Source organism: Neoarius graeffei, chromosome 8 (assembly GCF_027579695.1).
Source record: "Neoarius graeffei isolate fNeoGra1 chromosome 8, fNeoGra1.pri, whole genome shotgun sequence".
NCBI lineage: Eukaryota > Metazoa > Chordata > Actinopteri > Siluriformes > Ariidae > Neoarius > Neoarius graeffei.
This window is the reverse complement of record NC_083576.1, coordinates 50,961,747-50,976,355: the sequence shown is the minus strand read 5'-3', so window position 1 is coordinate 50,976,355 and position 14,609 is coordinate 50,961,747. Positions and strand designations below refer to the sequence as shown.

Here is a 14,609-nt window from a genome sequence, read left to right as displayed (position 1 = left end):
GAGGTTTTCTCCTCTCAAGCATTCACACACATTCACATCTATGGACAGTTTAGAGTAGCCAGTTAACCTAACCACTTGTCTTTGAATGGTGGGAGGAAACCCATGCAGGAAGGCCCCTGTTGGCCATGAGGTTCAAACCTGGAACCCTCTTGCTGTGACAGTGCAGCAACAGTACGAACCACTGCACGACCATGCTGCCCAGGCTTAAGCTATCGGAGTAAAACTATCCATATCGGTTTTACCCTGAAGTTCTGCACATGGGTATAGGATGGTGTTTTGGCTCCTCCGTTATCTCAAGAAATCAGACCTAACTACATGAAAAATCACTTTTGCATAGCATATGTAGTACTTTTTTTGGGGAATTTCTATGTGAGTTTGAGAGTCAGTTGTTTTAATCTTGCTCTGTGGCTTCTACAGAACCTTCCAGATTTATTGGCAAATGAACAAATATGATTGGGTGTGATGTTCTTACACAGTTTACTATTTTCAGCAGACACTATCCTGGTTCTAAAACAAAAGTAATGTTGATTAGAATTTTTTTTTTAAATTAAAAGAATCATTTTCTCTCAGTGTTGACACCCCTCAGCAATACTTTTAAATAAATACAAACTTGAATACTTGGCAAAACATTTCAAATGTTTGAAACATGGAAATTTGACAAGAACCAGACTTAACTTGAACAAAGTCCTCCCACACAATGAGGGAAAACTTTTTAAATTATAGTTCTGTAGGTTTATTGTTTTGCAGTACTTAAAAACCTTCCCTGTGTCTGAAATCACTCACATGTTGACTACTCCCTATTTACTATATAGGCAATTACTATATAGAGGACTATATAGTGAGCTCATTGAAAAAATGAAAAAACCCTTTCGGACACTACTCCGTCTCGCTGTTATTCATTGTCGCACAATTAAAACGTTCCAGATCAGGTGGCTGGTGGGTTTTCAAAATAATAAGTACATGCATGTGTTTTTGTGATAAATACATATTATATGGAGCGTATTTCCCACATTTAATAAATACAAAGTACTTTGCGTCTGTTGCATCTTTCAGTTCTTTTATTTCAAATTGTTTTTTATTGAGTTTTCAAAAAACTGTAGTGAGAGAAAACAAAACAGTTGAAACTGACAGAGCTAATAGACACAATTGCATGAATGCCATACATGGATCCCATCTCCAGTGTGCGTCGTATATAATATACATACATACTTCATAGACTTTTTTTGCTTCAATTTGTTACATTTTCAATAGTTAACCCATGTACAGATGCATGCCAAAAAAAAAAAAGTCAACAAGAGAAAAGCCAAGGGGGGGGGGGTAGAGACGTGGAGCGCTACTGATCTAAGGTGGTTGCATCAAATTCACTTGTAAAATATTCTAAAAAGTCGCACCAAGTGTTATTTATTTATTTATTTTTTTTAAACCTTTTTACAGAGCCCTGAATTGTGCATCTGATTTTTTCTAGCTTAAGAAACGCCATCACCTCACAGACCCAACGTGAATGGGATGGAGGTGTGGTCGATTTCCAACCAAAAAGGATAAGTCGGCAGGCTAGTAATGTTGAGAATGCTATGAAGTCTGAATGATGTTTTGATAGCCCGCTGTTGCTAGGGGTAACCCTGAATACTGAGAGAACTGGATCTGGCTTGATTATTTTTTTTTAACAAATATAAGAGAATGTATTGAAAATCTCTGACCAGAATGTGTGTAGTTTTAAGCATGTCCAATACGTGTGTCCCAGAGTGGCAGGGGCCTGATGGCATGTGATGCAGTTTGGATCTGAGCCGGGGTATATCTGGGCCAGTCTGATTCCACAGAGGTGCAGGCGGTTGAGTATCTTAAATTGAACCAATCCGTGCCTAACACAAATTGAGGATGTATGTACTCTTTTGATAGCTCTTTGCCAGGTTTCTTCAGAAAGCTCCATGCTCAAGTCTTCACCCCACCGTTCTTTCGGGTGGTGGAGAGAGTTACTTTCCATGTCCTGTAAAATACTATATAACTGAGACACACAGCCTGGTATATGGGGCTTAAGCTTCAGACATTCATCAAGTGGGCAGGCTGGAGGTTTGTGTGGGAATGATGGAAAATATGTACAAGTGAAATTGTGTATTTGAAGGTACCTGAAGAAGTGGGACTTTGGTAGGTTGTACTCTTTCACAAACTGGTCAAAAGAGCCAAACAGTCCATTAATGAATAGGTCCCCTACACAATGAAGTCCCTTCCCAAACCAGGTCTGAAAAGCTGCATCTAACAAAGAGGGTCTAAACAGGGGATTGGCGATAAAAGGCATTGACACCAAAGCTTGCGTAAGGCCAAAGTGTTTACGAAATTGGGTCCATATACGTAGAGTGTGTCTCACAATTGGATTGTCTGTATGAGCCCCCACTGCTAATGGTAATGAGCCACAAAACATAGATGCTAAGGAGACTGTTGAACATGCCTGTTGTTCCCCTTTCACAAATGTATTGTACCAGACAGTCACTTTATGAATATTGGCTGCCCAATAATAGTACAAGTTTGGCAGCGCTAGACCGCCATTTGTTTTGCGTTTCTCCAGGACAGATTTATGTACACGTGGTATAGTCTTATTCCAAATGAGCGTGCTAATATATTTATCTAGTTCTTTAAAATATGATTTCGGCAAGAAAATGGGAGCTGTCTGGAATAAGTATAGAAATTTTGGTAGAATAACCATCTTAACTGAGTTAATGCGACCGGCCAGAGATAATGGAAGCGTTGACCAGCGGTTGGTATCCTTCCTAGCTTGATCTATAAGTGGTCTAAAGTTAAGTTTGAGAAGGTCTTTATAGTGGCATGTTACCTTGACTCCTAAACATGTTAGGGGGCCAGTTGTGACTCTGAATTCGCATGACTCAATGGACATCATCAATGCTTTTCTATTAACGGGGAATAATACACTCTTTGTTAAATTGATTTTATAACCTGAGGCGAAACTAAATTGTGAGACTGTGTCCAGGCACTTTGGAATAGAATTTTCAGGGTCTGATATAAATAGCAAAAGGTCATCCGCATATAACTTTCAGTTCTTTTAAATCAAGACTGAATCCTTTCTTCTTTGCCGCTGCCTTTTTATTAAATCAAATTTGAGGCATTTGATTTGATTTCTTTCAGCGCGACTGCAATGCATGATGGGGATATATTGGTTGGTTAGTGACCAACGGTTGCACACTACTTTTCATGATGCATTGTGGGATACCTTGAGTGCACTATACAGGGTGTAATAATTCTCACTATACATTTGGACAGCACTACAAAATGGCGAGCTCACTATATAGTGAATAGGGAGTGATTTCAGACATAGGGCTTGTTTAGACCTTGTATATTTGAGCTCATCAATTATTGCATGTGTTTTTTCTTTTTATATATAAATTTTTGCTCATTTTCATGAAAGGTGCTGGTAATTCTGGAGGGCATGTTTACGTTGAACGACTTTCACACATTTTTGAATTTCTTTGCCTTGCTATCATAAACTTTCTGTTTCAGTTCAAATTCAGGAAAGATGAACCATGCCACACAGTGTGCACCAAAGAGTATGATGCATCTAAACAGGAAGATAAAACTAATTTGGACTTTCTTAAGAGAGGCATGGAGCTCAATTACCAGCATCACTGGTGAGTGGGTCCGAATGTATCTTGTTGATTAATGTTTATTTACTTGCTAGATGTAAACAGAAAAACAGCCTCTGTTAATCTTTCGATTCGAATAGTCAGTGCATTTTGTGATAGTAAAAAAAACAAAGAAGCTGTGTGTTGTTTGCAGGATTGTTGACAACATGCCTGTAACGTGGTGTTATGACGTGGAGGACAGTCAAAAGTACTGTAATCCTGGCTTTCCCATTGGTTGCTTAGTAACCTTTGATGGACGATCTAAAGATGCCTGCGTGATCAATGTGAGTAAGCTGTTTGCCAGACGTGTGCTAGAGTCTGGGATACCTAAACTGGGATAGTAAACTCGCAAGATTAAAAACGTAAAATGTAGCCTGAGTTGTGTGTGTGCTAGCTTCTGTTGCCTGAACTTCTATGCTGTAATAGTTCTGTTTTTGTTTTTGCTTTTAAGTCTGAGTTCAACAAGAAAAATACTTTCTACCTCTTCAACCATGTGGATATCACAATAACCTACCACAGTGGGGGAAATGAGAGTTGGAGAGGTACTCGGCTGGTTGGTGCTCGACTGGAGCCAAAAAGGTTAGTCACAATATCAACATGCAGTATTTCACAGAACCGTATTTAAAAAAAAAAACCAAACAACCCCCCCCCAACATCAGTCTTCTCAAGACTTATCATAAAAAAAAACAAAACATCTCATTATCTCTAGCCGCTTTATCCTGTTCTACAGGGTCGCAGGCAAGCTGGAGCCTATCCCAGCTGACTACGGGCGAAAGGCGGGGTACACCCTGGACAAGTCGCCAGGTCATCACAGGGCTGACACATAGACACAGACAACCATTCACACTCACATTCACACCTACGGTCAATTTAGAACCACCAGTTAACCTAACCTGCATGTCTTTGGACTGTGGGGGAAACCGGAGCACCCGGAGGAAACCCACGCGGACACGGGGAGAACATGCAAACTCCGCACAGAAAGGCCCTCGCCGGCCACGGGGCTCGAACCCGGACCTTCTTGCTGTGAGGCGACAGCGCTAACCACTACACCACCGTGCCGCCCTAAAACCCCAATCTGTAATGTAAAATTTCATATCAGGAAAGCTATGTAAAATTGTGTTGTAAATAAAGTCTAAACAAAATAGTGCTTTTTTTTTTTTTTTTTTTTTTTTTATAAATCAAAGAGAGAGGCAAAAAATGTGATGACTGAAAAAAAAGTCAAAAAATGTTTGTTGGTTCTGGTCTTGCTTTCTGTCACTCTGCTTTTTTTGTTTTTTTTTTTAAACTAATCAAATAACATAAATAAAGTGAAATTCCAATTGATGGCTCGCTTTTATTTCAGCATTAAACACAGCGAGGAAAACAGCCAGTCGTGTGAAGGGCCGCCCATGGACATACCGAAAGAGTTCACTGGTCATCTGAAAGTGACCTACTCTTATTCAGTCAAGTTTGAGGTAAGTTCACTGATGCACTATAGAAAACTTGATGCACATAAATGTATCCAGAGAGTCTGACTCTCACATCTTGACTGACCTATTTTTTTTTTTCCTCTCCCCCCCCTCTCTTCCTCAGCACACAGATAAGATCAAATGGGCTTCAAGGTGGGATTATATTTTGGTGTCCATGCCTCATACAAACATCCAGTGGTTTAGGTGAGGTGTCTGTCTCTCTGTGTCTCTGGCTGTCTCTCTCTGTCATCTGTCTGTGTGTCGGTTTGCTTGTTTCTCTGTGTGTCTGTCTGTTGCTGTCTGTGTCTCTCTGTTGTCTGTCTCTGCGTGTCGGTTTGCTTGTTTCTCTGTCTGTGTGTGTGTTTCTCTCTGTTGGTTTGTTTCTCTGTCTGTCTCTCTGTGTGTCTGTCTGTTGCTGTCGGGGTCTCACTGTCTTGCTGTCTCTCTCTCTCTCTCTCTCTCTCTCTCTCTCTGTGTTGTTTGTCTGTGTCGGTGTGCCTGTTTCTCTGTCTGTCTATCAGCCACACACTCTAAAACAGATTTGAAAGCATCCTCAGGTGTCTCCATCCATATTAATGATCTGTTCCTCTGTATTCTGTGAAGCATCATGAACTCTCTGGTCATTGTGCTCTTCCTCTCTGGCATGGTGGCGATGATTATGTTGAGAACGCTACACAAGGACATTGCCAGGTACAACCAGGTGGACCAGGTACGGTACTTCTCTCCTTATTTCCTATTAAGCTTTAATCCCATCTTGAAGCAGTTGTGTTCTCACAATCTATTAGAAGCATAAACAAAGCCTATTTGGCTTCATCCTAATGGACACTCCTGTCTTGTAGAAGTGCCACAGTAAGTGCGTTCTGAGTTTGTAAAGATTACTAGAGAATGAGAAAGTAGCGAATGTATTTTCATTAAACTTTTATTGTTGAATACAGTATAGCTGTCTTTAGCAATTCATAGTAATGAGCTTATAGCAGCTAGCTTATACCCTGAGTTTATAGCAGCTAGCTATAACATCGGGCCAACACTATAGTGTCATGTTAAAATGAATTTCTGACACAAGCTATGTGGCTTATACATTTATTATAATGTTTGTTTGTTTCATCATATGTTCTGTATTTTATGAGTAATCTTAAGAGTTCTAAAGCTTTCTCTTCATCAAAACATTTACATTTATCTGCATACATAATTAGTGCCCTCCACAATTATCAGCACCCCCTTGTAAAGATGAGTAAAAAAAGGTTAGAAAAAAAATCCACCTTTTGGTGAAGTAGCTTCATGTCACACTGGGGAAAAAATGAGAGAAATCCAACCTTTAATTGAAATTTATTCAGAGAAAAACAAATCCCTGATCAGGAAATAATTCTTTTCAACAAAAACCACATGTGCCACTATTCTTGGCACCCCTGGAAATTATAGTGAGACACGATGTAACTGAAACATGTTTCCCTTTTAAACTGTACAGTATTTTTGAGTTGACTGGAGTGTGTAGGAACTTTCAAGCTGTAATCCATGACTTCCTGATTAACTGGGGAACAAATATGAGGTGACACAGAGGCCAAATTCCCTTAGTCATACTCTGTGTCTGAAATCGCTCACTCGTTCACTACTCCCTATATAGGGAATTACTATATAGTGAGCTCATTGATAAAATGGAGAAAACGCTTTCGGACACTACTCCGTCACACCATTATTTACGTCATTACTGTCGCACAATTAAAACGTGCCAGATTAGTCGGCTGGTGGGTTTTCGAAATAATAAATACATGCATGCATCTTTTGTGATAAATACATATTATACTGAGCGTATTTCCCACATTAATAAATACAGAGTACTTTTGTATCTGCTGCATCTTTCCGCTCTTTTAAATCAAGGCTGGATCCTTTCTTCTTTGCCGCTGCCTTTTATTAAAGGAGAACTGAAGTCATTTTTAAACTTGCTTTATTTCTTAACATGTTCAATTATGTTTTCGGTTTTAGTAACCTTATATCGTGACTCGTATTGGCAACTAACTGCAATTAAATATTACACTTATCGTCCTATTCGGTTTTAGCCAGGTTGAATTTAGTTCGTTTGGTCCACGGCAGGGCGGCACGGTGGTGTAGTGGTTAGCGCTGTCACCTCACAGCAAGAAGGTCTGGGTTCGAGCCCCGTGGCCGGCGAGGGCCTTTCTGTGCGGAGTTTGCATGTTCTCTCCGTGTCCGTGTGGGTTTCCTCCGGGTGCTCCGGTTTCCCCCACAGTCCAAAGACATGCAGGTTAGGTTAACTGGTGGCTCTAAATTGACCGTAGGTGTGAATGTGAGTGTGAATGGTTGTCTGTGTCTATGTGTCAGCCCTGTGATGACCAGGCGACTTGTCCAGGGTGTACCCCGTCTTTCGTCCGTAGTCAGCTGGGATAGGCTCCAGCTTGCCTGCGACCCTGTTGAACAGGATAAAGCGGCTACAGATAATGAGATGGTCCACGGCAGGCGTCGCTTATCCGCGCCGATCTTCACGAGACTTGTGCGAGACTTCGAAACGTGAAGTGTCAGCGCCGCCATTTTGAAAACTGTTTTCCAAATGTTTTCTGATGGCAGCCTGTTGCAGCAACTCTCGCTCTGTGTGGAGTTTGTCGAGTGTTTTTGAGTTGTGTTTCATGTCGCGTTTATATGTTTTATGCTATGTCCTTAGCAGTGCAAGATGATATGGATATGTGTGTTTGTTGTATGTTTTTTAAGGCTGCTGAAACAATGGAATTTCCCTCTGGGATGATTAAAGTATGTCTAATCTAAACGAAATATTGCACAAAAACGAGTTTAAATGACGATTACTGCCTACTTTTTTCAAACTTTCCTGATTGCTATCAAAACAAACAAAACTTCCAGCTTGATTGCATCATCATTCGAAAGAGGGCGTGCACGTCTTTTGACAACGTTGGCAGATGTTGGTCACTTTGATTTCTGCTGTACGTTTTACTTCCATCCTACGAGGTCTCGTACAGGTCTCGACGAATCTCGTTTACGGCCATTGCTTTGACATATGGGCTGATATGTTCCATAGCACATTTCAAGCACTCATAACTTGCTATAGCAGTGACAAAATAGCTGTCAAAAATGCATTCCTATATTTAGTAAAATGAGAAATGGCAATTTTTTTTAATCATTAAAATTCTTTCATTTCTCCTTTAAATGCAATTTGAGGCTTTTGATTTCTTTCAGCGCGACCGCAATGCATGATGGGATATATTGCTTGGTTAGTTACCATCGGTTGTACACTATTTTTTGTGATGCATTGTGGGATACTTTGAGTGCACTATATAGGGTGTAATAATGCTCACTGTACATTTGGACAGCACTGCAAAATGGCGAGCTCACTATATAGTGAGCAGGGAGTGATTTTGGACACGGGGATAATCTTTACAAGGGCTGCCAATAATTGTGGAGGGCACGGTGGTTGCTTTGAAAGCCGAAAGTAGAAGTCGGAGTGAAGGAAAGCAATTACAACTCCTATGCATTGCCTACATTCGTGTTGTGTTTTCAGTCATGAGAATGCCAGTCATTGAAATCTCATTTGTGACATTTGCAGGCAGACTTGGTTAAGATCAACCGACACTCAGGCTTTGCATATGTAAGCCTATTTCCAGGCTCTGTTTGCATTCTCTTCTCAGGGTGTTTTTATTTATTTATTTGGTGATTGCTCGATGAGTAATTTCTGAGAGGTTTCTTTGTGATAAAACATGGTGTATTGATCCTATCTCTCTGACCGGAATCACGGTAAAAAATGTAAAATCAAAGCATGCTCATTTCTGCAAATGTCTGCTGACTGAAATTTACTGTCGTATAATCATTTATTCTCTGCACCATATTTTATCATATCATGGATGTATCGTCTTGCTTTTGCTTGGTAAACGAAACCTTGAAGCACAAAACAGATGATGGTACCTGATGTCTGATCAACCTTTTGTTATTGGGGTCTGAGAAATGGTTCCTCTGTCAGTCAGAATATGCTGATTGAAGTACACGCCTTTCCTTTTTCCACTTATAATTAGCTTCTGTTTTAAATGCGGCAAAGCGTCATCATTGTAACCTGATGTTTTTGCGATCTGTGGTGCAGGAGGATGCCCAGGAGGAGTCAGGATGGAAGCAGGTACATGGGGATGTGTTCAGACCACCCAGGAGTGGCATGCTGCTGTCTGTCTTTCTCGGGCAGGGCACCCAGATTTTCATCATGACCTTCATCACACTCTGTAAGGAAAAGCTGAAATGGCTTCTCGAGAAATTTCTGTCATTTTAAGGAAGGCCAGCGCATTGTGTCTATAGCCCTTTTTACACAGACGTTCCGTAATGTTGGCGTAAAGAAAGCACCTCAATATTCTGGTTTTAGTGATTTTGCAGTGAACCAAATAAAGCCAGTGTGTGTGTTTTTACATTGTGAGCCGGAGTTTTGCAACCAGAAGTGTGACGTGTCACAATGGAGTGTCGGCATCTAGGGTGCTGTATCCGTGCGTCAGAAGTACCGTATGAATAACCCAAGCATACCAGCGCAGCTTTAAAAACAATGGCGGCTGAACTGAGTGAAGTGCTTTTGTTTGTCGTGAACATTTATACCACACTTCAAACACAAAGTTACGGAGCATCATGTATGCAACATGTGATAACTTCCATTGAATAATTCGCCTTTAAAGGAACAGTCCACCGTACTTCCATAATGAAATATGCTCTTATCTGAATTGAGACGAGCTGCTCCGTACCTCTCTGAGCTTTGCGCGACCTCCCAGTCAGTCAGACGCGCTGTCACTCCTGTTAGCAATGTAGCTAGGCTCAGTATGGCCAATGGTATTTTTTGGGGCTGTAGTTAGATGCGACCAAACTCTTCCGCGTTTTTCCTGTTTACATAGGTTTATATGACCAGTGATATGAAACAAGTTCAGTTACACAAATTGAAACGTGGCGATTTTCTATGCTATGGAAAGTCCGCACTATAATGACAGGCGTACTAACACCTTCTGCGCGCTTCGGCAGCGCATTGATACGGAGCTCAGATATCAATGCGCTGCCGAAGCGCGCAGAAGGTGTTAGTACGCCTGTCATTATAGTGCGGACTTTCCATAGCATAGAAAATCGCTACGTTTCAATTTGTGTAACTGAACTTTTTTTTATATCACTGGTCATATAAACCTATGTAAACAGGAAAAACGTGGAAGAGTTTGGTCGCATCTAACTACAGCCCCAAAAAATACCATTGGCCATACTGAGCCTAGCTACATTGCTAACAGGAGTGACAGCGCGTCTGATTGACTGGGAGGTCGTGCAAAGCTCGGAGAGGTACGAAGCAGCTCGTCTCAATTCAGATAAGAGCATATTTCATTATGGAAGTACGGTGGACTGTTCCTTTAATGGAAGCAACAGCCTCAGTAATATGTCTGGCTGTCTGTCTCTTTTTGTCATCTCTGTCGGTCTCTTTTTTTTTTTTTTTTTTTTTTTTTTTCTTTTTTTTCTCATTTGTCTTTCTTGTCTCTCGTGTCTGTCTCTGGCTCTCATGCTGTGTGTCTGTGTCTCTCTCTCTTTTTCTTGTGCTCTCTCTGTAGGTAAATAAATAAATAGTTTGTCCTTTAGAGCACAAACCGAGCCAGCTTTTCGGGGCAAGTTGGGGAGGAGTGTCACAGAAAACTACACTTGAGAATCAGAGTGAAATGTAACAAAGAAGAGAGGAGTGTAGAGACTCGTGCAAGCAACTTGTTTGCATGATCAGAATTATTTTGAAGGAGAAAGTGAAAGGAATCGTAGGACGTGATTTGAGGCAGAAGAGTGCACAGACTGAGATGTTTGGATTTGTGCTGGTCTCAGAAAGAAGACTGTCAAGCTCAGAAACCTCACATCTCTGTCCCACTGTGCTGCCGGTCCCTTTTATGCAGACGTCGATCCGGTTCCGTTACTAGGACCAGTCATTCCGGCTCAAGCGGAACAGCACAGACTCTGTGTTCCACATTCGGATGTTTCATACCCAACGCGAGGCAGAATAAAGGCCTAAGATTTCCACCTTGAACTGGCTGTGTAAAAAGGGTCTGTGATTTAATGTGAGGTCTTTTGTGGACTCTTGCTTTTGTTCTGTTTGTAGTATTTAAAAAAAAAAAATTTATTTAAACTCCTCTTTTCAGTTCTAGCATGCCTTGGATTTTTGTCTCCAGCGAACAGAGGAGCCCTTATGACCTGTGCGGTTGTACTGTGGGTCCTCCTGGGAACACCTGCTGGCTATGTATCAGCCAGATTGTATAAGAGTAAGAATATCACCTATTAAAAGGACTGGCACTTTGCTAATTACGCTAATAATGAACAGATGTTACAGCACACTTAACATTAACATCATCAACAGAGCTCTGAAAATGACAGGCTTTCCTGAAATTAAATGTTTTATTCATATTCTGCATTTATATCAAAGGTATAGCATAGGTTGAAGTGTCAGCTTAAAAATGGACTAAAAACTTTAACTCTGTTTGGCTGTTTGCCAGAATTCAGATTTCACCTAATTTCAAGCAAGACTGCCTTTCAGATTTCAAGTGTAGGTCATAAAAATAATTTTCCCTGACACCCAATTATTTTTGTTTAGTGGACTGAAAGCTACTGAATTCGAATCACAGACTTCCAATTTTATTAGATTTTCAAAATAGAACAATTAATGAATTTAGGGCCATGTGGCCCTAAATTCTCCGCTATTTTATAAATTTTTTTTCCTGCTTCACCATGACCCAATTCAAGATACTATGTCATGCATCATGTGGTAGGTTTTCACCGTTCACGCAAGGCATTGTGGGATACAAATTTGAAACAGGAGAGAAAAATAGAGGACGCGAGTGTGTGACTGAAATGTGAAAAACCAACTACAGTAACGGAAAGCGAGAAGAAAAGACGTTATGTTGCGAAGGAAAGGAAACGCAGGACCAAACTAATAAATATCGGTGGTCAGCGAGCACCTCGGTGTGATCAGCTGTTCGTTTAGCGACAGAATGATGGAACTGTCAGTGCACGGTCAAGGTAAACCTGTAGATGGCAGTAATGCAACACTGTGGATGCCAGCTGCCGTAAAACCCAAAAGAAGAAGGTAAACCTGCACACGTGCGCATGGACTTCCTCTGTCTGCTTGACTGTGCAAAGCGAGTGATTTCATGCACATTATTTGCTAGGGAATCCCCTCAAATTAAATAACTTCCCAGCCACAGACTGGCCTGGTTTTTTATTTATTTATTTATTTATTTATTTTTCCCTGAGATTACAGAAATAAATGTATCACAATAACCAAATTACAGAGGGAATTAAATTTCATTGATTTTATGAAATCGAAAGGCCGTCTAGCTTTAATTGTTGACCTCACTGTCAGTTTATATAAGCAACGCTAATTTTGTAAGCTTAAAATATTATATTTTACTGATTTATTACTTAGATATTTATCATTGGCTTTTTTTTTTTGGTAGATGTCAGAAAAAGGCTTGTGTTTTGACAGCGTTTTGCGCGCGCGCGCACTTTTTTGCATACTTGTGGCCTGGGGTGTGTCAGTGTGGATGTATATAGAGGATTATTTGCTTAATAACCCACTTAATTGTAATGCTTTCTTTTATAAGGCAGCAATAAATATTGACTATTAAATATATGACCAGTGATTTGTCGTGATCTAAATGAGCAATATTTTATTTATTTGTTCTTCAGGTTTTGGTGGTGAAAAATGGAAAACAAATGTTTTATTGACAGCACTTTTGTGTCCTGGGTATGTTGACTTTTTATATAATGAGGTAAAAGTAGTCTATAATGAGTTGGGTCTTGTAAGATTTACATTATAACACTACGCCCTTCACAGGATTGTGTTTGCGGATTTCTTCTTGATGAACCTGATTCTGTGGGTGGAAGGCTCGTCTGCTGCCATCCCGTTCGGCACACTGGCATCTATCCTGGCTCTGTGGTTCGGCGTTTCTGTTCCTCTCACCTTTGTAGGTGCATATGTTGGCTTCAAAAAACCGGTGAGTTACTGCAGACTTGAGGATAAATACACGGATTGTTCCTTTTTTTTGTAAAGTAGTAATTTTGTTGAATACTATTAAAGGTTTTTTTTTTTTTTTAAGTCATTTATATCTTGTCAAATGACAGCTGAGCTCTGACAGTAATGCATAAATGCTTAAAAGGGACCAGCACCTAGTTCCACCATCCTAGGTCAGGGTGTAAAGTCTGGTTTAGGACAGACATTCAGTGTAGAATTTCAGTAGTGACCCAGACAAAGCACACTGTAACTATCCTTGCATAAACTCTGTTGCACAGGGTGAAGGGGCTTATTTTTTTTTGCCATCAGCAACCAACAAGCTTGTAGTACTTGAGTCCGACTCGTGCCCTAATTTTAAGGACTTGGACTCGTGCATTAACTGTATTTGAACTCGTAAATTGGAGATGAGGACTCTTTTGTAGCATGCCATAATAATTTGGCATAAATTATTTATATCTACATTAATTTTATAATAATTTCGTGCAAGTGTGTCACACCTGTCACCTTGGTGCATGCATGATAGACTCTCGAGCGCGCTCCGGACAGCACACGCACCGTAAATGACTCGCACCTGCACAGGATTAAGGCGCAATCAGCGTGCCTATATAAAAACTGTGAAAACACGCTTACTTTGTGAAGTATTGAGTTGTGTTGCTGACACATTACTGAGTCTTATTTCCTTGTTTGGTTTCCTGATCCCTGATTTCCTGTTTCTCGTCTTTGATTCTGCCGAGTCTATGATGGCCTGTTTGTGCCTCGCTCGACCTATTGCCTGTTTAACGATTTTGCCTGCTGTTCTGGATTGTTTACCTGTCTTCACTTGTATTAATAAACACACCTTCTGCACTTACATCCGTCTCCCAACTATCTCTGACAGAATACTTCGCACTCCCTGTCAGAGAACGCACATTCACCTGTTCATACGTCATGTTCAGGAACAAACTAATGTTAATGGGGCTAAAATGGCCACCGTCAAATGGTGCGGTTGGAGTCTTGTTCTCGGACTTGACTCAAATTTTTATTTTTTTTTGGTAATGACTTGGACTTGACTTGGACTTAAACACAAGGGACTCAAGACTGGACTCGGACTCGAGGTTTAGTGACTCAACTACAACACTGGCAACCAAACAGTAACAGGGAATGGATTGTGCTTTAAAATATGTGGGAGCATAAATTCTCCATCGCTTGTATTTCGGTCATATTGGCTTATTTTGGTGCTTGTGTAACAGCATTTTTAACAAATCATGGATGGGGAAAATGACTTGATGGCTGTAAATATAATCTGCATTTGAATTTACTAAACAACAGTGTTGTGGTACTCAAGACCAGGGGTGGGTTTCTCAAAAGCCTCTTAATGCTAAGAGCATGTTAACTAGGAGAGTGTGTGTTCATTGTACTGCTCGCTCTACTCTACTAATGATCTTTTGTGCTGTGATGCTTTTGGGAAACTTGGGCCAGTCTTTGTATTGAGACCACACCTCAATGGTCTCTGCTGTGTCATAAACTAGGGTAAAATTTTACTTGGTG

At 40.5% G+C, this 14,609-nt stretch overlaps 1 protein-coding gene across 2 annotated transcripts in view; it reads left to right on the top strand.

The window, feature by feature from the left end:
- The window catches only part of tm9sf5 (transmembrane 9 superfamily protein member 5), a 38,811-nt gene that overhangs the window by 3,477 nt on the left and 20,725 nt on the right, over window positions 1–14,609 (top strand). Inside the window, exons 4-14 of one of the 2 annotated variants that reach the window (XM_060927784.1) lie at window positions 3,508–3,635; window positions 3,784–3,913; window positions 4,081–4,208; window positions 4,972–5,083; window positions 5,202–5,281; window positions 5,681–5,786; window positions 8,643–8,684; window positions 9,171–9,303; window positions 11,215–11,334; window positions 12,758–12,815; window positions 12,906–13,065. In XM_060927784.1, the coding sequence (XP_060783767.1) occupies window positions 3,508–3,635; window positions 3,784–3,913; window positions 4,081–4,208; window positions 4,972–5,083; window positions 5,202–5,281; window positions 5,681–5,786; window positions 8,643–8,684; window positions 9,171–9,303; window positions 11,215–11,334; window positions 12,758–12,815; window positions 12,906–13,065 (1,197 nt within the window). The remainder of the gene's footprint in view (window positions 1–3,507; window positions 3,636–3,783; window positions 3,914–4,080; window positions 4,209–4,971; window positions 5,084–5,201; window positions 5,282–5,680; window positions 5,787–8,642; window positions 8,685–9,170; window positions 9,304–11,214; window positions 11,335–12,757; window positions 12,816–12,905; window positions 13,066–14,609) is intronic. The other variant, XM_060927785.1, reaches the window with a different exon arrangement.